General features: G+C 36.8%; 2 protein-coding genes and 1 long non-coding RNA gene across 11 annotated transcripts in view; 2 read left to right on the top strand and 1 right to left on the bottom strand.

The window, feature by feature from the left end:
- Window positions 1–21,427, top strand: part of LOC111344822 (receptor-type tyrosine-protein phosphatase delta) — a 50,760-nt gene extending 29,333 nt beyond the window's left edge. Inside the window, exons 1-18 of one of the 3 annotated variants that reach the window (XM_088737404.1) lie at window positions 4,188–4,318; window positions 4,523–4,836; window positions 6,117–6,264; window positions 7,686–7,958; window positions 8,490–8,669; window positions 8,846–9,088; window positions 10,128–10,325; window positions 11,206–11,513; window positions 12,327–12,471; window positions 13,013–13,315; window positions 15,497–15,808; window positions 16,196–16,302; window positions 16,974–17,169; window positions 17,860–17,962; window positions 19,063–19,330; window positions 19,665–19,716; window positions 20,200–20,238; window positions 20,543–21,427. In XM_088737404.1, coding sequence (XP_088593530.1) covers window positions 4,549–4,836; window positions 6,117–6,264; window positions 7,686–7,958; window positions 8,490–8,669; window positions 8,846–9,088; window positions 10,128–10,325; window positions 11,206–11,513; window positions 12,327–12,471; window positions 13,013–13,315; window positions 15,497–15,808; window positions 16,196–16,302; window positions 16,974–17,169; window positions 17,860–17,962; window positions 19,063–19,330; window positions 19,665–19,716; window positions 20,200–20,238; window positions 20,543–20,886 — 3,507 coding nt within the window. In that variant the 5' untranslated portion in view covers window positions 4,188–4,318; window positions 4,523–4,548 and the 3' untranslated portion in view covers window positions 20,887–21,427. Of the gene's footprint in view, window positions 1–4,187; window positions 4,319–4,522; window positions 4,837–6,116; window positions 6,265–7,685; window positions 7,959–8,489; window positions 8,670–8,845; window positions 9,089–10,127; window positions 10,326–11,205; window positions 11,514–12,326; window positions 12,472–13,012; window positions 13,316–15,496; window positions 15,809–16,195; window positions 16,303–16,973; window positions 17,170–17,859; window positions 17,963–19,062; window positions 19,331–19,664; window positions 19,717–20,199; window positions 20,239–20,542 lie in introns of those variants that run through there. The other 2 variants (XM_088737403.1, XM_088737400.1) reach the window with 2 other exon arrangements.
- On the bottom strand, window positions 5,362–17,939 carry LOC148719833 (uncharacterized). Of its 5 annotated transcripts, none has more exons than XR_015992912.1 (5): window positions 17,805–17,939; window positions 16,751–16,862; window positions 11,364–11,488; window positions 6,897–10,845; window positions 5,362–6,304 (listed from the first exon to the last, which is right to left on the bottom strand). It is a non-coding gene; the product is annotated as an uncharacterized LOC148719833 (long non-coding RNA). The 5 variants fall into 5 exon arrangements; XR_015992915.1 differs by having other exon boundaries at window positions 5,362–6,992; window positions 7,822–10,845; XR_015992913.1 differs by having other exon boundaries at window positions 5,362–7,941; window positions 8,502–10,845.
- A 1,634-nt stretch (window positions 21,428–23,061) lies between the features above and the next one.
- The window catches only part of LOC111344819 (uncharacterized), a 28,087-nt gene continuing 26,507 nt past the window's right edge, over window positions 23,062–24,641 (top strand). Inside the window, exon 1 of one of the 3 annotated variants that reach the window (XM_088737416.1) lies at window positions 23,062–23,224. In XM_088737416.1, coding sequence (XP_088593542.1) covers window positions 23,155–23,224 — 70 coding nt within the window. In that variant the 5' untranslated portion in view covers window positions 23,062–23,154. The remainder of the gene's footprint in view (window positions 23,225–24,641) is intronic. The other 2 variants (XM_088737415.1, XM_088737414.1) reach the window with 2 other exon arrangements.

Raw genomic sequence — 24,641 nt, 5'->3', positions numbered from 1 at the left:
ACTGCTGGAGAATGTACGTATACTATTGCTTATTTCGATTTCTAGACACAGCATCGGGCAAGTATTGCATTTTTCATCGCCCGGAAACACGTTACAACTGCGAGTAGATTACTTTTTCGATCATTTTAATGCACGTGATGTTAAATATCACACTCATATGGCCTCTGATAAAGCAAGATCCGTCCTCATTTTGAGCAAGAAGGTCCGTAATTTTAGAGTTGAAACGATATGACTTCTTAATTGTGACCATATTCCGGAACGATCTGATCAAAACTCCGATATTTGTGTCAGCACAAATGCTTTAGAGAAGCGATCTATCGAGGAAGCTTCTACTTCTGTGTTTTTCTATTTTTCATTGAGTCACCCTGACACTTCACTTGGCAATTGGAGGTTTTCAGTTTTCTTCGTCGCATCAGAATCAATACAAAGAAATATAAACTCATATTTAGGCAGAAAAAATTCCTTAAAGTTGTTGCGATAATCCTGTTAAAGGTGACGTTAAGAAAAGGTAGGCAATTAAGGCATCTTACGTGGTAGAAACTTTGACGTGAAGAAACCATGATACTCGTTGGAATCTGATTGATTAACAATATTGAAAATTGTCTTAAGGAGAGCCTCCACTTTTTATAAACTGCAGGAGAGCTCCCGCGGCACATCGGCGTAACTCTAAGAGTTTTCCGCAGTCCGACAATTTTTTTTCTAAATTTTTTTGACTCCGGTGACGGACTCAGCCGAAAGGCTACTCGTAGTCAAGCTAGGTCTTACCGCCACTTCATGTTTCCAGCGGCCGCCATCTTGAATGATGCGCAGAGTACTCTGGGCTGATGACGTGTAATGGCTGCCCGGTGCATTCGCGACGTAGTGTTTCACTCTTACCATATGGCTGTGTCTCACAAGGACTGGGAACTACCGAATTCACGAATTTGATTGGCTGAAATCAATACTGAAAGCGATCTAGATTTTCCCATCTAGACTTGCATCTGGACCGGTCTAGAAAAAAAGAAAGGCACAAAGGGTATAAAGAATTGGCATATAAGACACAGACATATAAGAGACATCTTATTAACCGAGCTAGGTCGGTCCGTATGGGAGAATCTTGACCTCGGTCGCTGGTACAGACCTCACTGAGTTCGGCCTGTACTGGCGACCTCGGTCAAGATTCTCCCATACAGACCTAGAGCTCGGTTAATAAGAACTAATTATTGATGCTATATTGCTTATTGATGCTCTATATAGTGGGGCCAGAGTACTCTTCAAGCGAAGAGACAGGAAAGTGAAGAAGAAGATGAAGAATATGGGGAAGCGTCAGGTTCTAATTCTGAAAATGTCGACCGCCTTTCGCACACCTCATGGTGTTTATGGCTTCAACTGATGGGGAAGATCTGTGATATAGTCACTAAAAATTTTCTTCGCGCGACAACAATAATAGCATCACCCCGCGAATGCACCGAGTAAGAACGTACCATCGATTACACGTCATCAGCCGAGTGCCTTGCGTGCTATTCAAGATGGTGGCCATGCGAAAGCCTATCGGACCTTTCTTTGGAAGAGTGTTATAAATCTGCGAGCCAGCGAGCCATACGAGCCATGCGAGCCACAGTAAAAATGTTAAGAATTTTTATTTGTTACATTTATATTCGCATGAGGAAAAGAACAAGAGCAACGGAACAAGATAACTCTGATTCACTAAAGAGCGAAGCTTTTAAAATGACACGATTTACCCACCATTCTTGACGCCAGTACACGGAGTTGCCATGGAAGTACTGTTCTCTTTTCTCTTGAAAGATTTTCCTTATACCTTATACCCTACTCAGCCAAACTTCAACTCTACAAATCTGCTATTTTACCGCATCTGACGTACTGCGACATTGTGTGGCATTTCTGCATATCCCGCGGGTCAGAACGTCCTGTTACGGCAAACACTCACTTCGTTACTTCGGACCGTACATATGGAGGAAGTTCAGCGTCAGTGATCGGGAGAAAACATCTTTTAACGATTTTAGACAAAGCATAAAGAAACGAAACCTGACCGAATTGTTAAAAGACACCTGTGTGGACTGTGAAATCTGCTCATAAAATAAGATTTTATCATTCTGTATAATTTTTAGCCATCTAAAAGTATTATTAGTATGTAAATAACTCTCCAGTTTTACATCTGAAATTTTACTCTAAATGTGTAAATAACTAATAAATTTATTTTTAAACTTCTTCAGGTTAAGTAACTAAGTACTGTTCCCAATTAGTTTTTACACCTGTAAACCTAAATACATTGACACTTGAATAAATTTTTCATTCATTCATTTATTCCACGTGGATTTTAATGAATGACAGGAGTCAATTGATTACCACTCAACAACCCATTCGAGTAGGGGAAGGGGGTGTAGCCGTACGTTTTCCTCAGAAAATTTTTTTACTGAAGTCATTGTTTTTATCTTTTGTGGATCATGAGCAATTTGAATAGATAAAATATTCTCTAAAATAACAAAAATATGGAACGAAGAAAAACGTTCGTCCAACTCAGGACGGCCATTACTATGACGCAAGACTTGGCACGACGTAATAGTAATAATAATAATAATAACGATAATAATAATAAAGAGTATTTCTATAGCGCACAACTCCAATAAATTGCCCGTGGCGCTTTACAACAAATGAAATAAATTATAAACAAACTACATTTACAAACATTCACTAACAAACATTTTAAAAAGATAAGTTTTCAAAACGCCTTTAAAAATGTCAACAGAAGAACTCCTACGTATTGAAAGAGGCAAAGAGTTCCACAATCTAGGAGCATATACTGCAAACGATCGACCTCCATAAGTTCGCAGTTTTGAAGATAGCTCTAAAAGGTCGCCATTACCAACAGATCGCAAAGAATAACAGCTCCTACGATAAGTTAAAAGATCAGACAAATACGACGGGGCCTTACCATTAAGAGATTTATAAACTAAAAGAAGAATCTTAAAAGCAATACGATGACTAATGGGAAGCCAATGCAGATCAATTCAAGTCGGAGTAATATGATCGAACTTCCTAGTCATACAAAGTAGACGCACAGCAGAGTTCTGAACAGATTGTAATTTAGCAATAAGGAACTGAGGAAGTCCATAGAGTAGAGAGTTACAATAGTCAAGTTCAGAGGTAACAAAAGCATGAACAACCATTTCAGTGGTTTTGCGGGTCAAATACTTTCTAATTCTCGAAAATATTCCTAAGGTGAGAAAAGGAAGACTTGCAAACATCAGAAATATGTGATTTAAAAGACATAGTATCATCGAAGACAACGCCAAGATTGGGAAGCGGCTTTCATTGGAGCAACATCAACATCCCCAACACGGAGACAGGACAGCGACGGACAGGAACGATAACTGGAATGAATAACCAATAATTCAGTCTTGTCTTGATTAAGTTTCAATTCATTGAAAACCATCCACCGGAAAATGTCATTAATACAAGCCTCGAGCTGCAGCTTAGAATCAAACAATCGATCAGCACCTTTAAAAGATAAAAATAGTTGTGAATCATCGGCGTAAAAGTGAAAGTTAAGATTATGACGGCGAATAATATCCGCAACAGGAGAAGTGTATAAAAGATAAAGTAACGGGCCTAAGACCGAGCCTTGAGGCACCCCAACGCCGAGATGACGTATCGTTGAGAAAGTGCCATTAATATCCACGAACTGAGTGCGATTGGTCAAATAAGAGGTAAACCAGTTAAGGACCGATCCACAAAGTCCATAGCATGTAGACAAACGCCGATAAAAGCAATTAATGATTCACAGTGTCAAAAGCTGCGGACAGATCAAGCAAAACTAATATAACACCTTCCCCATTGTCGACAGATCGGAGAATGTCATTATGCACTCGAACAAGAGCAGTCTCAGAACTATGGTACCTTTTATAAGCGGACTGCGAAGACTCCGATGTAGGCTGTTGAACGAAAGATAATCAGTTAATGTGAGACGTACAGATGTTCAGAGCTTTTTTCACATTTTGACGCACCAGCAATAGTTCTGGCAACCGAAGCGAGATTAGGATTTTTTCTGGGAATATTTCAATTTTAAGCACCATGGAAAGAAAGAGTGCCCTGGGAGGAAGGTTGTACCGTTTACACTCGTCCCCAGAGTCATCTCCGCTTTCAAGATGGCGGGCGGAGGTTAGTGATAGTCGGGCGCGAAATGATTGACGACCTCCCAGACCTTGGACCAATCAAAGAAAAAAAAATATTCGAAAACGTGGCTCGCACGGCTCGCTGGCTCGCAGATTTTGCAGACCCTTTTTGGAAAACGATAAACAAAAAAAAATCAGATTGCTTGGTAAGGCAATTTTTGTTTTTTTTGGCAGATATGTTGAGAAGTACATTTGGAACATTGAAACAGTTTAAGCATTTTTTTTATAAAGGGTTGAGGTTACCTCTAAGAAACTTTAACGCCTATAGTAAGAATAATGATGATAATGACGGTAAAAAATATCTCTTGAAAATTAACACGTGTTAGTATTCTACCTTTCTCTCTCCTCAGCTGATTGCATTGATCTAGATCTTGGAATGAAAAATGGCGCCATTTCTGACGATGAAGTAACTGCTTCTTCTGTACAAAGTGCTAGCACACCAGGAAAGAATGGTCGACTGAATTACGCATCAGGATCATCATGGTGTGCAGGAACAAGTGACACTAACCCATATCTACAGATTGATCTACAGACTCTTCATATCATCTGTGCTGTGTCCACACAAGGGAATTCTCAAGCAGATCAGTGGGTGAAGAACTACACATTACAGCTATCCACAGATGGGACAACTTGGACAGACTACCGGGAAGGCGGAAAAGTGAAGGTATATGTTGTAGTTCAATTTTATACTTGGTTCAAATTTTATTTTCCATTGTTCTAATGGTCATGTTAATGTATGATAATGAGTTTGAAACAAAGGAAAATAAAATTTGAACCAAGGATAAAATTGAACTACAACATACACAATTATGAGAACACTGTTTTGTTAATTTTTGTTGTACGAATTCTATCGCCATCAGGGGTAAGTTATGAGATGTAAGTTTTCCATCAAATAAAGTAAGAGTATGGCTAAGATGTAATACCTTAGCAATGCTCATCACTCATGCTGAGTTTTCACTTTGTCTCAATAGTACAGGTGCATGCTAAATTTAAGATATTATAAGAGCAATAATTCATGATATTTATATAATTACAAAGAGTATTTTTGTTTCTCATAAATGCGATTATACATGAAATGCAGTGTATTTAAGAATTATTTGCTGAAGGCAAAGTGAATATTGTTTGATTTAACGATATTCATTAAGTCTGAGGTGAATAGTTGTTCGATCTAGTGTAATTACTCAAGTGCTTTCAAATTCCATTGTTTATTTGACTGTGTTATCTGTTGACAACATTCTGTAACATAAAATTATATGTACAATAAGTTTTTTATTGTTTTGACCTCTCGTATCAAGATAAGCAGTCAGTCTCCGCCAGAATTGAACATGATTATCTATATATTTAATCAGCCAAAGCTTTCTATTTTTCTTTTGAAAAGTGTAATGGGTGTTGTAAAGTATAGACAACATTTTATTATTGAAGATTTAAGGTTTTAATAACCTGATTCCTACATAAATATTATTATTCAAGTGCAAGAGTGCTGTACAAAAATGAATAAATAAGCTAACAGAACAGGTAAACACAAAAGATGTACACGAAACTATTTAAACTTAAATTGTGCAGATTCCAAGTTCATGGCATGTCATCAAGAGAGTTCTTTGCACGAACTATTTTAATCACACAGAGTATTTTAATTATGGTATATAATAATGCCAAACTCATTAGCATCTTTTGTGCTCTTCGCAATTTAATTTTCTCCCATTGATCACGTTAATCACTTGCTCAGTGATATTGACGAAATACAAGGAAACCCTGTTCAAATGTACCACCATGCATCTATAATCATCTCATGCGAGGTGATTATAGCAAAATATTAAACATTTCTCGACCATTGAGATGCTGGGCATCTCTATAATTACTGGAACAAGTATACTTATTATCTGTATATTTACTACCAATGCACCATTATAATGTGATCTGTATTGTTGTTGCTTTTGATTGAAGACCTTTCAAGGAAATGATGACAAGATCTCAGAGGTAAAACATGTTCTTTATGTAACTGTTGAAGCAAAGTTTTTGCGATTGTTGCCCAAAGCATACCATGGATCTGTGTGTTTGAGGACAGAATTGTTTGGAGTTAAGCAGAAACCAGGTGATTATTTCACTAGTACACTTTAGGTTGCCTATTTACCCTGCAAAAAAGAAGGAAAAAAATGTACGTGTCAGCAATTCCATAAGGAACTGCTGGTATTAATACATGTGCAGCAAATATAAAACTATTAAAATTATTAAAATGGAAAATTATATATGTACATACATATATACAAATTAACTATATTAAAACTATGTTAAAAAAAGATAGCAAATTAGATACTATTGAACAGAACAACAATGATCGTGCTTATCTCATTGTAATAAAAAATTGTAAATATTTAAATTGAATAAATTAAAGTCACTAATTTTCCTTAGGTGTAGAGGAAGGCTGTTCCAGTCCTTTGCATCAGAAAACTTGAAAGTACTTTGTCCAATCGCGGTTTTTTCTTGTGGAAGATTTGATAGGTGTTCATCTCTGAGTGTTCTTGTTTAAAGGCTCGAGCGTTTTGGCAAATAAGAAACCAAATGTTCGGGACATTTGTAGTTGTACACAATTTTAAAAATAAGTTGAAAGCGAAGAAATCGCCTACGGTTTCTTAACGACGGTATATCACACATCTCACGCATCACTTGGGAACAAATTCTTCTTAAGCATTGTACAAAGAGCTTAATTCTGTTAGTCTTTCCAACCTATCCACCATTGCTTTTGGGCAGTCAAGCCACACGATAGAGCCATAATCAAGGGTAGGTAGTAGGGTCTGATTGTAGATCTTCAATAACACTTCTCTAGATAGAAAAAGAGAGAGTCTGTTAAGCAGGCAAAGCTTTGGACATATCTTTTTGCATATATAATCCTGATGTTGCATCCATGTGAGTGCACTATCAATGTGGATACCCAAGTAATTAACTGTGCTAACTTCCTTAAGATGGTGATAGTCAAAGCCTTCTCAACCTGATGCAATGTAGCTAGTGTATACATTCTGTTGAGGTGGGTCAACCGACACCCCATAGAGCAGAACCTTTCTTGTGAAAATGAGTCCTATTTGCACATTATGGTAGATAATATTTTTATGATACATTCTTTTAATTTGACTTAACACCATATTCAAAGAATGGCTTTAACTTATTTGGAAATGGCCTCAAAGGTGATGGCTCTCTAAAGTTCTGTGTACATGTACATCTATGAGACTCAGTTTTAGGGTAAACACCTAAAACTGTGGCCAATTTTGATACTTTTCAGGTACATGTTTCATGAAATGAGACATGAAAAACTTTTTGTGAACATATAACTGTTATCTTGTGTATTTTCTTTAGTATTCTGAAGCAACCATATCGATCCCTAAACTTTAAAAGCAATGATAAAAGTTGACGTAATCATCCATCTAAATAGAATTAATCTTGTTTTCAGGTGCTTCATCCAAGCATGCTTACTTGTTAGATAAAAGTTGGCTTTTTTTTTTCTTGTCTTTCTATGCACAGTAAACATTGCCCTTGGAAAGGCCACAATTCAGTCTTCGACATTTAACAATACTCAACTGGGTGTGTCAGGTGTGTCAGGGAATGCAGTGGATGGTAATTCCAATACTGTATTTAGATATGGAAGCTGTGCACATACTCGGGGAAACAATCCAAGCTGGTGGAGAGTTGATCTGGGTTCAGATAAGGTGGCAGTCTCTGACATATTCATAGTCAACAGATTTTCAACACATACCACTGTGTTGGCCAGAAGTGAAAACTATAAAATTGCATTGGGTGAGCAGTCACTATACCATTCATGTAAACAAGATGAGCTAAGCTAAAGATAAAAGGGTACAATGAAAGTATTAATCTAAGGCATTTCTCGTGATCAAGGTTGAAAAACCATATTAATATGCAGAATTTTGTCACACACAAGTATATACATGTATGTGAATATTGAGAAAAATGTTTTAGAGGGAGTTTGATGCTGCTTTAATTTTCAGTTACTGTTTCTGTTGCTGCTGAATAGATATTTGAATCCCTCAAAATACTTTGCAATTAAGTCATTATAATTACTTGCTTCAAACTATAATGATGGAATATTTATTCTGTTTCTTGTTAGTGGTTCAGTTACACACTCACATTTTTCATGTACATGCAAAATTTTATTTTCCTTCAAAATTGTGTCTCACCAAAACCCAGTTTTAATGGGAAAAAGAAGCTCACATTATTAATGAAATGCATTAATTATAGATACAATTGTTTGTCGCATATTTGCTACATAAAGTTCGTTGAGATGAGCTGCTATTTTTTTTATAACATCAGGTGACAACTCACAAGTGGTAAACAACACTTGGTGTAAAGGACTCTACAGTTTTGTGAACTTCACAGCATCAGCTGTTTGTTTTACCGACCCACTGACAACTGGCAGATATGTGGAGATATCGACAGTAAAGAGACAATTTCTTAACCTCTGTGAAGTGGAAATCTATTTGCGAGGTACATGTACGTGTCATTAAGCACAGAGATTGGTACTGATTGGTATTTAATTGAAGCAAAATTTTGAACGTTTTTGTTGAATTTTAGTTTTTAGCATCAACCTTAGTTCCAAAATCTTCTAATTTGACCACATTTTTAATGCAACCAAATGGCGATTAAGATAACTGCTTGTGTCCTTTCAGATAATCTTGCATTTAGAAAACAAACAGAACAAAGCAGTGTACAGTATGGTGGTGTGAGTAGCAGGGCAGTTGATGGAATAAGTAACCCAAGCTATAATGCTGGAAGCTGTACCCACACTGGCAGAGATTACAACCCTTGGTGGAGAGTTGACCTGGGACAAGTTGAACCAGTTTCAGAAATATACTTAGTCAACATGATAGATAAATGGTTTTTCAGACAGAATAGTTTTGAGATCAGAGTGAGTAGGTTGGATGACTTTTTGAATTTTTATTACTATACTGTAACTAAATTCAATATAGACGAATGTAAGATAAAACTAACAATGATCAAAGTAAAACTTAAACAAAATGAAACTAGAGCAATACAAAGCCATGCTTACTGATTGTCCTTGCTGTACCTGAGAACAGTTGGTGAAATTTGCAAAATAGTGACAAATTCAAGAATGAAAAGTCACAACAAAGTGATACTGACTCAAAGCATGAGGTTAAGAAAAATTTAATTAATGATCTGAAAGATAATTTTAGATAATAATCAACCTGACATCAGTCACATATCCTGTGGGGTCAACTGTGCATTGAGAAATCCTCTCTCATAAGGTTGGCAGTGTGTTAAAGTTTTCAAATTGTCTGCACATTTCAACTGGTGGGTAATTCGAATAAACTTTCTCTATATAAACAGTCAGAGTGCCATCAAATGGAAAATTATGTCATTAATTTGCATCACAATAAATTATCACTTGCCTTCAGCTTTGCATGAGCAAGATGTCATGGAATCATGGAAGTTGGCAGACTCTAGATCTGAGGTTGATCTGATATCTAGCACAGCTGGCTTTACATTGCATTCTGAGGCTGGAATCTTACTTTCATATTTGCCTTTAAAATGAGGATTATAGAATTTAAATAGATGCTGAATGTTAAAACTTATAAAAGAGTAGGTCCTCTTTCTGTTATGTTATCATCATGTAAACCAGGGCCCACTTGTTTAAAAGGGAAAATGTAAATGCTATTTAACTTATAAATCGCTATCAAGCAGACAAGTGTTAGCAAAATGTGCAGCACTGTTGACTGGGTGGATATCATTATCAAACCTTTGAATATTACTTAAGGGCCAGGAGGACAACCAACGCGTCCTTCACTCAAACGTGCTGGGCGTTGTCTCCAAAGTGTTAGCCATAATTGGCTTCATGTAAGACTCTCATACCATTGCCTAACAATAGTAGGGTAAACAAGTCCTTGATTACTTTCCCTGCTAAAGCCAACATCGTTTTGTGATTCTATACAGGCACAGTATCTGATAATAATGGAGGAATTGCCAATCCCAGGTGTGGTGATAAGCAGAGTTATAGTCTTCCAAGAGGAAAAGGTGTATCCTTTTTCTGCCGCCCTGTTTTGTTTGGAAGATATGTGACAGTACGAAGTTTAAGAACTCATCATGAATACTTCACACTTTGTGAAGTTGAAGTTTATTCTGAAAGGAGAGGTAAAAATCTTATATAAAATAACATAATTTGTATGTTTGACAAACTCACACTTATTTTAAAAGTCTCAAGTTATTGCACAGAGGAGGTATAATGCTAATGTACACTAGTTCAATAGTTTATAGGTTTTTTTTCAACAATTTGCATTGCCTTTATGATCTTGGTGATTTTCTGAAGATGACTGATGAGCTCTGTTGTTATGGTTGAGCCTTGTGTATACATTGGTGATTTGAACTTCAGTTGGTAAACTTGAAGTCCTTGTATGCTCAACATTATGGCCATTTTCTTGAATATGCTATTCTCATGCATTTACCATCAGAGTATTGAGAATATTAATTTGCCCTCACTACTTCAAATCAATTCTTAATTCATGTTAGAGCTAGGTAGTGGGCTCTCTGCTGCAGTGGCAAATGCCACTATAGCAGGTTCTCTTCGTGTTACAATAAAACCACTCTTATAGGCTTTCCTCTAAAATATTTGGGTGAGTGTGAGTTCTTTCTGTCTTGGTTTTATTTGCAGTACCTGTAGTTGCATTAAAAGAAATAATAATTATTTCTCTTTCAAACCTTTTCTGTGAAGTGGAAAACATTGGTACAATGTTGAACATAGCTTAGATATATGTCACCTATTATGTAGTTAAAGTCTAGTACTAGATCTATGTGGAAGGAAAATACTTAAACTAAAACATATGACACATTTAAAATGAAAATTAACCATTGGATTTTTAGACAGCTCTGATATTTATTTTAACTGAATCCTATACAAACGCAAATTAGTTTTGAATTGGTAGGTTTACTGTCTATATCATGCGTGTTGCATATTATGTATATATGCTCTTAAATTTACCTATTGTAGTCATAGTTTAGTTTTGACTGATTTCAGCTTGCCAAATGCAAGCCATTGGTGTGGCTAGCACTGACACACTCCCTGATGCCAGCTTCTCAGCATCAAGTGAATGTAGCGGTTTTGAAGCTTTTAAAGGTCGACTGAATGCATATGGGGGATGGTTACCAAGTACAAATAACAAAAGTGATGATTACCTTCAAATTGATCTGCAGTACGAGTTTCTTATTTGTGCTGTAGCTACTCAAGGGAGGTCAACTTATGACGACTGGACAACAGAATACAAGTTACAGCTATCCTTTGATGGTTCCACTTTTGTAACCTACAAGGAAAATAATGTTGACAAGGTTAGTTTGAAAAGCCACAGCAGTGATGCAGCACAGAGCCACAGAAGATAGAAGCTAGATTATAATTAAATGCCATTTGCAAGATTATAAATGCCATTTGCAGGGCTCGATACTCAGGCTGACTTTTCAACTTACCAGCCAAGTGGCTAGTGACATCTTAGACCCAGTTACAATGATTTCAGTTTGTTTACTAGCCAAACTGGATGGTGGAAGTTGAAAACCACTAGCCAAAACTGAATTTCTACTGGTCTCATGTGGCTAGTGGGCTACCGTTAGTGTCAAGCCCTGATTTGAGGGCTGAAGTCTCTGAACTCTGAACCCTGGAGAAAGCTTATGGGATGATTATTGTGTTCTAAGATAATAATAGAAGGTCACAATGTTAAAGTGCATCTCTCCTTGTGGTACTGCATGAGATTTAAATAGAAATGAGCATGCTATTTTGGGTAGACAGAAATGCATGTCTCTAAATTAAACTAAGAAACTTGAATGTATAAAAATTATGTTATGGGCTAAGCATCCCAGTGGGCATGTGTAGCATACGACCTGAAGGCTTCATTTGTCAGATATACATTTGAAGTAAATTGGATTAAGTCTGGCCTTATAAAGTAGGAATAAGTTAATTAGCACGTCCCGAGACTTTTAAGTACAATGGCCTCTTATGTTGTCTAGTCAGAGCATGCATACACTGACGGCTGGCTTTTTATAGCTGAGGGATGTCTATAATGATGACATTGTTCTAGTCAGCCATGCTTTTGACAATAAAATTGATGTACAGTTAAATCATCAACTGATATTTTCATGTAATTGTTTTAGATTTTCAGTGGCAATTCTGGAAGACATGAAATTGTCAAACATATTGTCAGAGATGTGAGGGCAAGGTTCATCCGTTTCCAGCCTGTCAAGTTCGAGAGAAACAAAGCTTTGAGAGTAGAGGTGTATGGAGTACTTATGTCCAAAGGTATAATTTCTTTTATTTTTGTCATCAAACTTTTACATTCTGCAATTAATTAAGGCTGTGGCAGAATGGTCAATTTATTAGTCACTCTTTTTGGTTGCTGGATCTACATTGTAGTTTATGAAACTTGGTGAACACTTCCACTAAAAGGCATTAAGCTATGACTCGCATCCTTGAAGGTGCGCAGCCATGTTAAATATACTGACGGTAGTCTGACCTGAAGGCGGGTCTACAAATGAAAGGTGATCTTTTTAAATCAGTTTTGGGATAATTTCTTTTCCCATATAAGTAATTTAAGTACATATCTTAGCTCCCAACAGTTCCTAAAGACTCTATAAATCACTTTTCACTAACTGGAAGAAGCTGGAAGAGAAGCTTCATGCATGAGGGGCCAAGTTGAATTTGATCATTTGAATACTAATTGAATTGATTTTTATATACAAAAATGAAGAATGTTACGGCATCATTATTATTATCATTTATTATTATGCTCATCATTACTATTATTGCTATCATTCAATTATCATTCTGTCTTAATTTTCAGTTCCCTCACAAGCACCCAGTAACTTGACTTTGTCTGCAAGTTCCTCTACAAGTATTGCAGTTTCCTGGCAGTTACCTCCCGTGTGTTCCAGACATGGGATCATTGTAGGATACAAATTGTTCTACAAAAAGAAAGGGTTTATGGGGTCAATGTCTGTTGAAACTATCAATGGTGGAACAACCTTTTCTGGAGATATTACTGGTCTGGATAAGTACACGGAATATGAATTTCAAGTGTTGGCTTTTACTTCTCATGGTGATGGAGCAAAGAGTTCTGTTGTGGTGGAGAGAACAATGAAAGACGGTAACGGAAACTCGATCGTTTCTAGCAGGTGTAGTTCCACTCTTGGGTGGTTACATGTATATCATTGTAACGTTGGCCTGGAATAAATTACGATGCAGTAATATTATGTTTGACCTGGAAAGGAAGGCCTGACACCAAAGCCATTAAAAGCCGTGTCAAACATGCGGATTCCGAATGTTATTTTGATTGGTCACTTAAATAGTAGGAAACCAAAACGGAAGTGAAATTCCACACGTAGGTGCCATGCTCCGCCATCTTGTTTCTTTGTGAGACGTGACAGACGTTATTTACCATATTTCTTATTAAAAAAAAGTCTAAATGGATCAGGAAGAATTCTAAAAAGCCCTCGAAGAAAGTCTCAAGATATTTCCTGGCATCTCGCTCAAAACCGAGCAGAAGCGATGCTTGCAATATCTTAAATGTGAAAATTCAGCACACGATCGGCGGATATTCTCTATTGTCACTCGTGTTAAGATACTTTTATTATAAAATCAGCTTATCTTCGAATAAAGAAGATATATTCTTAGACAGTAGTAGTCATAAAAGAAGCATTGTAATCCGAGTAATTTTAACAGCTTTAACAATCAAAGATTTAATCTGATCAACGTAAACACGCTTTCAGTCTTACCTTGACTAAAAGTGGCGCATTTACATCACAACATACATCAATGTTCATTAGATTACTAATAGCATCTTCAACTGAAGTTTCTTCCTCTGTATGTGCTTTGAATAATGATCTTTTCACTCGAAAGTTTCGTTGTTGTCGTCGTTGTTCCATCGCGCGTTGGTTTTCGGCGTTTTCCCGGAGTTACACCCGTAGGTGAACGTTTATGAATTACCGCCTGCTGAATTCTTTAAGGGGAGCCTACGCCATTAACTGTTTCTTTAAAAGCTTCTTTGAGCCCTTGAGATACCTTGTAGCAATTAACTACCTTTCTGGAGCACTTCACACACACAAAACGTCGATCGGAAGCTCGGATATTTATGCCGATAAACCAAAGAAGATCGCGTAATACGAGGGATTTCTTCCCAACGGAGATTAAAATCTCTTTGTTTCTTGTTTCGGTTAACAAATGCACTGATTCAGCTTGTTTCTCCTTACTATCAAATTGATTTTGCAGATTTCGCAATTTTTTATTCTCTTTTACATTATCTAACTCCATTCAGTGACTCACTGTCAAGCGCTTACGCGATTTCGCGCCAAAAAATAATCTGGGCGCGACGTGTGTTTTGACGTGACAACATGGCAACCGGAAGCGATTGTGATTGGCTACTTTTCTTACGTCAACGGGAAGTCCAAGAAGAGGGCGGAATGGCTTCTAGACTGTTTTATGTCAAGCTCTCCCCTCTTTCCCTCTCCCCTAATTTTTCTTCCGAGAGCCTGATTTTTCCCCCGAGAGCCTGATACTCAGGTTAATCAGAAGATTACCGGCTAACAAAGCTTCAGGAACGGACAAAAATTTCACTCTACAGAAACAGCTCTGCTAAACCGATCAGTTACTCCAAGCTATGGATAGCAAGAAAATTCCAACCATGATTCTGCTAGATATGTCTGTGGAACTCATTAAGCAATAATCTTGAGTGTTTAAAATGTCCCTAGAAATTTAAGCGTCAATTCACTAAGCTGCTATATGGTTAATCTAATTATTCAAATAGTGTTATTTTTCTGGAGTATATTTAGTTATAACTATAGTTTTAATTTTTTTTTATTTTAGTTTTATTTCTTTTTACCATTTGTATTAAAGCTGAAAATCATATTCAGGGAACTATCTGTATCTGTGTAGATAAGATACCATATTAAAAAGAAGCAAAATCTCTATTACCAGTACTTTCATTGCAGTCGCTTTATGTGAAATGGAATAATTAAAATCAATTTTAATAAAACCACAAAACATGACTTTGTAAAGATGAAATAAACAATTTTTAAAACTCGAGTTTCCAGATGGGATTTGAACCCACGGACTAGATCACGGAGGGTCGTGGGTTCAAATCCCATCTGGAAACTCGAGTTTTAAAACATGACTTTGGCGAGATTAAGAAAATACTGGAATTAAACTAAGATGAAAGAGGGTGATTATGGGCGGAGAAAGTTAGCAGGGGTTGGAATTGACTTACACGGACCCTAAAAACTTCTCAGAGCATGATTTTTTTAACTTTTGAATGGTTTTATTTTTATCTTAGAACCTAGGGGTGGCCCAGCTAATGTGTTATCTGCTGAGGTCAACGAGACCACCTTTAACATTTCATGGGCACCTCTATCAAGAGAACAGACCAATGGCGACATCATTCTGTATAATGTCAAAGAAGAATTGTTGTCTCGGGGAACAAGCCAGAAAAGATCTTCTTTGAGTAGCAAAACAGTTAATACAACAAACACATTCATTTTATTGAATGGATTACGGCTTTGTTCGCAATACCAAGTGTCTGTTCGAGCTTATACCAAAGTAGGACCCGGTCCATATGGTCCACCTGTAGAACTACCGAGAACAGCAGGTAAATAAATATGATATACATCAAAATTGCCCTCTTAGATTGATTGAGGTAAAACCAAAGCCACGGTATACACTCTGGCAAATCAGAATAGAGGATAGTATCACATGGAACCAACGAAAGCACAAACGTTGGGTAAAAGTATGTAACTAAGTCATTTCATCATATCTATACGGTCCTGCACACCTACTTGATAAACACTGAAGTCGTGTCAGTCACATTCCGATTGCAGGAGAGGTTAACAGGTTTTGAAACAGAATTTTGGTGATAAGAACTGGAAACTAAAGAATGCAATATCATAATATCTTAACGAATAATTGCTTTTATGTCGCTTTTTTGAGGAACGTGATATTTTCTTTAATACTGAAACCATTATGATTTTTCTCAAAGACCCAGGAACACCTTGGGGGTTGAGTGCTTCAAATGTTGGAACAACGCAAGTGAGACTAGAATGGAAAGAGCCTAAGCTTACTACGAAAGAAGGCATCAGCTATAGAGTAAGATGAACAAAAGCGAAGGAAATTACTCTCTAAAAGTTAAATGGAATATTTTAGCTCAGTAATTCAGTAATTGTTTCTGATATTAAAAGCGCGACTGGCCAACTTGAAACGCCTACGATTAATTTTTTGAAGGTTGTGTTGTAATTAATGGAGCCTTTTTTGCGTTGATTTAAAACTATATTTGCTTCTGCGGTTATTGAAGTACATTTTTCGACACTAATCTAATGAATTCAGTAACTATTCGAAGAAAATAAACCAATTTTAATAAAGTTTATATATCATTTCTTCAATATTTTTCAATGATTCCTAGATAGTTCAAGGAAATAGGTTTTGTTATTTCGTCGGGGCTGATCGGTAAGGTTGCTTTGTATTTGCATTGCTTTTCTCTGAATCTCTTTCATCCCAACATCAGTTTGCATCTCTTTACGTTTCCTACTGTACTCACTTTTTCTAACAATCAAGAGCTTCTTCAGTTGGTGATCATTTTCTTTATCCTTGTGACCTTAATGCTTGATTCAGATGTGATGCTGTTTGGAGAAATTAGGCCCTTATCACTCCTAAGGAGAAAAAAGTTTAAAGTAAAACTGCTAACTTTTTTCTCTTTAAACGTTAGAATCTCTTGCTCAATAAATTGGTGTTTTATTTTACAAATTGTTTTCTTTAATAAGGTGAAGTATCTCGGAACAAAGCCTTACAATGAGAGTTTTCGAGAGGAAGGTTTTCAAGATGTGGGCAGTTCCACTTCCTACACAATGAAAGGTTTAGTTCCAGGTTCTATCTACGAGTTTCAGATTATTGTAAGCTCTGTATGTGGACTCGGAGTACCCAAAGGATTTCCTGATAGGGTGGAAACAGAGATGACAGGTAGACATTTTCTATTCTAAAGTCAGTTAGAATTTCAGTATCATTGCACGACACGTGGGAAGTAACTCCTTCAAAACATAAAGATAATCTTTCAAGTGCCTTGGATATCTGAGGAAATAATTTCAGAGTCGGAATTTACCTGGCACATGCAATTGGAGTTCACAGTATCTTACTTTGAATTAGCATGGTAGGCAGACGTATCAGTACTTAAAAATGAATAGTTTTCAAATATGAAGGGTCCTTTTCGATTGCGTCTCGTAAAATCAGACCATGAATAGCCTCTGAATGTAGAGACAAGGAATCCTTTCACAACTTTAACATGGAAACAAAAATGGCGAGTAGGAAAAAAAGGATTATAAACCAAACAGAAGCATGATATTGAACATATCATTTCATTAATATAAGTGTTAGGGCACAATTGTTGGAATATCGTCAAGAACAATCTGCCTAAATATATATGAACATTATCCCCGAACAATCCCTGGTTTATGAGAAATTTATTAAGCGACTGTAGTCTGGCTTTGGCCCATATGAACGTTGACAAGTACCATGTTATTCCTGTCAGCTCAATTGGTACATGCTTTTATTGAGTATTTTACAGTCAAAAGCTACATTACGAATAGATACGATCTTACTTTCTGGTAAAATTGTGCTAATTTTACCCACAAATTACACAATTTTCCTTCGCAGCTCCAATGGCTCCATTTCTAATTCAGTGGACCAATGTGGAAGTCTCCGAGTTATCGGTCGAAATCGATCTCTGGCCTGTAGAACAAAGAAATGGTCCAATAAGGTGACTATAGAATAGAATGTGTGATACAGAATAACTAGGTGCAGTATTACGTGAGCGGCTTCTATTGGTATTCCACTCATTCTAAATTCTTTGGTATACTAATGGTACCCATGTCGGTTTATGAACTTAACTCTAAACGACGAGAAAGAGTAAGTGTCAGATTGTTGAACGCTTTCACTCCCAAAAGTGATTGATAATGTAACCTCTCCCTATCATACAATAGATTATTCTGCAAACAAGTAATGGTCAATAAACGAAGTAATAGTTATTTTTGATGAGTAAGCTTTTTGATTTTGAAGAAAGAGTGAAGGAACTTAACAGAGAATGCATGTAACGGCAGGCGAACATCAAGGCCGAATGTATTGCCGTGAAAATCGCGACCAAAGAAAAATACCAGAACGGGTGGAACTTTACAGAGACCGAAGCGACATTCACATCACATTTATTAATTGATCTCGTAAACTGAAAGAAACAACGAAGGACTAGCGTAAGGGAGTTGCACAAACAAACGTTACAAGGCACTAGCGATCGACAAATGAAAACCCTCAGAGGCAATAAAATAGAACTAAACAGGCTAAATGCAAACAACCAGAAACCAGCGAAACTATAGAACTAATATAAAGAAATCGACTCGGATATCCACGCGGCCACGAGGTCGCGGTACGTAAAATCACAATTATCACACATAAAATGAATAATATATTAATTGAACTGCGAACTGGGCTAACCACAAGCAATAAGGATAAATTACGATGAAACGAACTTACCTATCTGTCTCGCGACACCGTAGGCCTTTATAATCTCTTTTTGTAGACCACAGCAAAAAATGTCTACTCCACACACACGCTCCGCACGTCCTAAATCAATCACATCCAAAAATAGCTGAAGAACCTAACTGTAACGTAAAGCACTGTCACGCAAGTGACGCGTGTAACTGTAACTTAAAGCGCCGTCACGCAAATGACGCACATCAACAATGCATGTAGACTCTCTTGTTTGAACCCTAGCTCTTAGTCAGTAGCTTTTCATGTCCATAACTCTTAGAAGACGAGGGAACGAAGTTTCACTGATAAGAATTTCTTTCTTATTCAATATTTTAGTGCCTATCAGGTGATTGTTCTGAAAGTCTGTGATTGTTATCAAGAGCTTTTCAGAGACTTTCATTTAAAGCTGAAAGATTTGAATAGAAACAACGACACTTTTTATCCATTTTACGTTGCTGCGGAGATTAAAAATAATCCTGTGCACGATAAGTCTTGGAAATTTAAGGTTGGTGACGGGAAGTCATATGGAGCCTTTTTTAACAAAGAACTGACAAGAGGAGAAAGCTACATTGTCTACCAAAGAGCCCTAACCAATCACAACAGTGTAAGTAAATTTTATTTTCTTCAAAATAAGATAAATAATCCAAACGTTAGACCGGATTGAAGCAACAGAACACATTTTTTCGGGCTCAATCACGAGCCGAAGGCATTGTAACATTCCAAGAGGCTGTATCACGTTTTAGAACCCGGATCTGCATCTGCATGGAGACTGAATTGACCAATCAGAAAATGCGTACTATGTTCATTATGTTAGACAAGTAGATAAATATTTTCTGGCGAAACCATGATGTCACTGATTGTTTGTCAGGACTAGATGTTTTTTCCTAATATCAGGGAATCAAAAGAAGTATTAGTTACTTTTTGGGTTTGTTTCTCAGCAAATTTTAGAGGGAGAAGTCAGCAAAATCGCCAGGATTTCTATTAAACCAGGTAAACGATTCAATTGTCACTTGATACTTAAAAGCCTTTTTTTTCAAAAGCGAAAATAATTACTATGAGTGATTAAGGACCTTCGGTTGGTAAAGTAATAGTTTGAACAGTTGAAGTTCTCTACTTTGGTTGCATGGGTAAGAAAATATCTAACAAATTCGCTTCTAGGGTTAATGTTTCCCGAAGAATCCTGATGTACCACATCCACCAGCTTACTTTCCATATTGTACAACACAGTTACAGTAACTTCCTTGTTATTATTGTATATCATTTCGTTTTCACCGTGACTAAAAATCTTCTAATTTAATTAATGAACAGCAAACACGTGTTTCGTCGAAATTCAGCTGTATGGCATATATAAACATTTGCGATAGCGTTGGTCAAGTGGACATAATAAGGTTGTCCTTAATGTTTAGGTCTCATCCCCTGTCAATATTCAATCACAGACTTTTGCAACTATTATCTTTTCCTTTCAACATGCAGGGCCACAGTGTATAACTCAAGAGACAAAAGGAGAAAACTGTAAGTATTATAGATATCTCAGTGGTAGGGAGGAAGAGGCTGACGACTTTTGAGCTAGGTGACTTTTTGATCAATTCGAAAATTTGTATGTAAAGGGCGATCATTGGAAAGAAATGTTTTTATATTATTGATGGAGGATTAAAAAAAAGTCTCTTGAAACAATTTGAGTGGTCTTTTCTGTCTCTGGGTAACATGGGTGATCATGATGTTGTAACGTTCTGGAAAATAAGTCCACTTTCATTGCTTGAGTGTGAGGGACAAAGTCTTGCAAAGGTGCTTAAAATTGTGTCATTTTGATTTACAGCTGAAAGCCAAGTCCTCCTCGCTGCTGTCATCACTCTTTCTTTCATTGTTTTTTTCTCTCTTGTTTTAAATGGTACACTGATATGGCGATTAAGACAAGCTGAGTCTAACAAAAGAACAAGCATAGTAGACAGTGGTACCCCTCAAGTCCACCCCGGTGTTTTTCAAGTGTCAGAGCCTGGTGTTTATATGGAACTACAACCCAGGCCCTCTGACGGCCAGTCACGTGAACCACCTGAATACCAGTCATTGCAGGACAGACGAGTGACTTCAGATTACTACAATATGGAATTTTTAGAAGGACGCTCGAATGACAAGGGAAAAGTTTATGAGAATATGGAGTGAAATGTCCTCCACCTGGAAAAATGTGTGGACCATCCCTAATTAAGGCGATCCGTGGTGTTAGTTTAGTGAATCCCCATGAAGTTCATTGTAGTGTTGTACCGTTGTTACTTCACTACACATGTTGATTTTTTTTCTCAATTTGAAATGATAATTTTTGATGCCATAGGTATAGCAGTAATTAAATCACCCGGATTTATGAAATATTCTTAAAAGTATGTCCTGTTCTCTTTTATTATTAAAGCCTGTTCCTAGTTGAGGTTTGCCAAATTTTAAGCAGTTCATCGCTTCTATGTGGTCAACGCAAATTATCCTTTCAGTTTTGTTTTTTTTATAATAATTTCTACAGGTTATCAAAGTAGTTAAGTTTAGTAAATAAAACGATGGAACCTAATTAATTCAATCGTTTTGTCACATTCCCTTGCATGCTTTCACAAGGATTGCTTTTGAAAAAGCTCGGTATCGACTAATAAACAATAGACTATTTTACAACCCTAATGGAATACTTTTAGCGTTTAAAAATAAATTAGAATTGAAATGTTAACGTGTCTGTGGTAGTATTTCAACGGAAAACGTTTTCACTTGAATGATATGAAACCAAAGAACTTTGCACGAACATATTACAAAGAATGAAAATGTTTAACTTATAAGAAAAAAGAGATGATTGTATTTACCAATGTAGGAAAATATGGCAGCTTTATTTAACCCTCTACACCCTAAGTTTAGTTAGCACATTCCATATTGTTTCCTGGGTTACACTAAGGTGCTGACAAAGAAAGATTTGCCTAGAAATCAAGTGCTACTTGAGTTAGTGATCATTTTTCTTAATCTCATGAGCTTACTTTTTAATTGTGAGGTGATGCCATAAGAACAAATCAGATATTAGTCACTTTTAGGGGCTAAAAGGCTAGCCCACAGTGATCAGAGACCATCATTTTAAGCGCTAACTGATGTAAGGGAAATTTTGTTTTACCTCTGTTTTTCGCAGGGTTTTTTATAAATTTGTTTTCCCTTCTGCTCGTCATTCAGCGTCACGTCAACTTTAACCTGTCCCTTCAATCTGCGCTTTTTCAATAAATATGCTTGTTGACACTTCAACTCCCAAATATGATCCAAATGTACCTTTTCTTTCCGGTATCACCGATTGTCCAACGATGATGCTTCGTATAAACTCTAAAAAAGAGGTTTTAAGTTAAATTTCGGACGAATTTTATAAAAGGCTAGGGGCAGTTTTAGTGACAACTATTACTAATAATAATGGGGCAAAAATGATTTAGCAATGAACAATCCACGATGCAGCTATTCTTGTCCCCTGTTTCGAAATATCCAGCGGAGAGAGATATAATTACATGCGTTGCAGCGTGTTAACTCTATATGTGTCTCACCCTTCTTTATTCCACGCGTTAGCCAATGACCTTGTCAGTAAGTTTCATCCGAGTAAATGGAAAAATTAAGCTTCTTTCTCTCTCTTTCAAGCCACTATCTTTTTCTTCTTTTGAGTGGCTTATTAGTAAGTCAATGGAAATCTGTTTAAAAAAAGACTGCAGAACTGAAAAATTTCATGTGCAACGAGTTAGAAATGGGGAATTACATTTTTACCCTCACTAGTGAGATTAATTTATCAGAATCTTTGGTTTGCGGAATAGGACACTGGTCAACTGAGTCCATGAGACAGATTCATATTTGACCAGTTGTTTTCTAACATTCCTCCCACCTCTTTTCTACTACGAAGCTGACCTTGCATCAAAAACAGCGTCCAAACACATTTGAATCACGCAAATACAGATTACATTTACAGACTCTTAATATGTCCTCTATCAGCCTTTCGATTAAAAAATCATCATCCAAATTGATCACTTCTTTATACAGGCAATTTTTCTAGATTTCCTGATTGGCTTATTTTAGTCGAAATAATGCGTGAAAATGGATCCATTCTGTTCAGACATTCATTTATTTCTCGATTTATAATTTACAGGTCAATCGAAAATAAACCATTAGTGGACGAAAAACGAAATAGGGTTCACCATCGCGAGTATTTTTTTTTTTTCACAGCCAAGACACCGTTCATAATCCTCTAAAAGAAATTTCTTGTGCGTTAGAGCCTGATGTACTGTGTAGGAAATTTGAGCCCTCAGACGTGGTTATGCAGATATTATAACGAATCAGCAAGCATGATAACCACCTTCTTTCACTTTTTCTAACCCTTAAAACGCGAGTAACGCCAGTAGCTCATGCAACGTTCCACGACAGCTGACCCGACGACACCCCAGCATGTCAGATCTTCATATCAAGATTTATCTCTTGCTTGCTTTCTTCATTCTTCTTCTTCCCCCAGCCTCCAGTGAGTACATAAACATGTTAACGTTTACAGGCAATAAGATCAGATAGTTTGAATTAATGAAGCAAATTTCTAGGCTTCAAAGCTTAATATTGCATTTAAAGGGAAGTGGAAGCAGCGGATTCATCATCGCTAGTTGAACACAAAAGCTAAAAAAACAGTTAATCTTATGATAAAGCACTATACAAAGTAGAACTAGGGAACACTATTTATTTAATCAATGTAAAGTAAATGGCCTGTGTTATCTGGAATGGTAAAGTGTCCGCAAAAAGCGACTTTAAGGTGATTCTTCAGTAATGTAAGTGGGTGAATAAGCGCGCGCTTGTTCCGAGAACACAGTGTTGCTTCTCGAGCAATGGACCAGGTAAAGAAGCACGATGATTTAGCTCTTGAATAAACAAGGTGACCAATATCCCTGACCGTAGTATGAAGATATCATACTATCATTATTATTTCTTTTAAAGTAGTGCTTAGTAACTTTGTGAAAAACTAGTTATATCCTTTTCCACCTAAAAAGTTTCAGATATCAAACTGAAGGACAATAATATTTCAGTTTCAGTATTTTTTTAAATGAAAGGTTCTTGTGTTCAGATAGATGTACGGTCCAAGTTCTGAAGAGGTATCCGGTTAGTCCGCTCCGTGGTCATTTCGTTCCACTTCAATTTTTCCGAGTTTCGGTCACATTGTTCCAAAACATCGTCACATTGTGCCACTACGAACTCATATTGTTCCACTGAAGGTTTCAATCGTCACACACGTTGAAGTTATCAATGAAGCACTTATCTTTACTTGTAGTCCACCCGCGTGTTCTCTGTTTCGTTTCATTTAATAAAAGTAAAATGAACAGGTCACACAACAATTACTGCTGGAGAATGTACGTATACTATTGCTTATTTCGATTTCTAGACACGGCATCGGGCAAGTACAGCATTTTTCATCGCCCGGAAACACGTTACAACTGCGAGTAGATTACTTTTTCGATCATTTTAATGCACGTGATGTTAAATATCACACTCATATGGCCTCTGATAAAGCAAAATCCGTCCTCAGTTTGAGCCAGAAGGTCCGTAATTTTAGAGTTGAAACGATATGACTTCTTAATTGTGACCATATTCCGGAACGATTGATCGAAACTCCGATATTTGTGTCAGCACAAATGCTTTAGAGAAGCGATCTATCGAGGAAGCCTTCTACCTATGTGTTTTTCTATTTTTCATTGAGTCACCCTGACACTTCACTTGGCAACTGGAGGTTTTCAGTTTTCTTCGTCGCATCAGAATCAATACAAAGAAATATAAACTCATATTTAGGCAGAAAAAATTCCTTAAAGCTGTTGCGATAATCCTGTTAAAGGTGACGTTAAGAAAAGGTAGCCAATTAAGGCATCTTACGTGGTAGAAACTTTGACGTGAAGAAACCA

The sequence above is a fragment of the Stylophora pistillata genome, chromosome 11, assembly GCF_964205215.1.
Source record: "Stylophora pistillata chromosome 11, jaStyPist1.2, whole genome shotgun sequence".
Lineage (NCBI taxonomy): Eukaryota > Metazoa > Cnidaria > Anthozoa > Scleractinia > Pocilloporidae > Stylophora > Stylophora pistillata.
The sequence above is the reverse complement of the archived record's forward strand: the minus strand, read 5'-3'. Positions and strand labels throughout refer to the sequence as shown.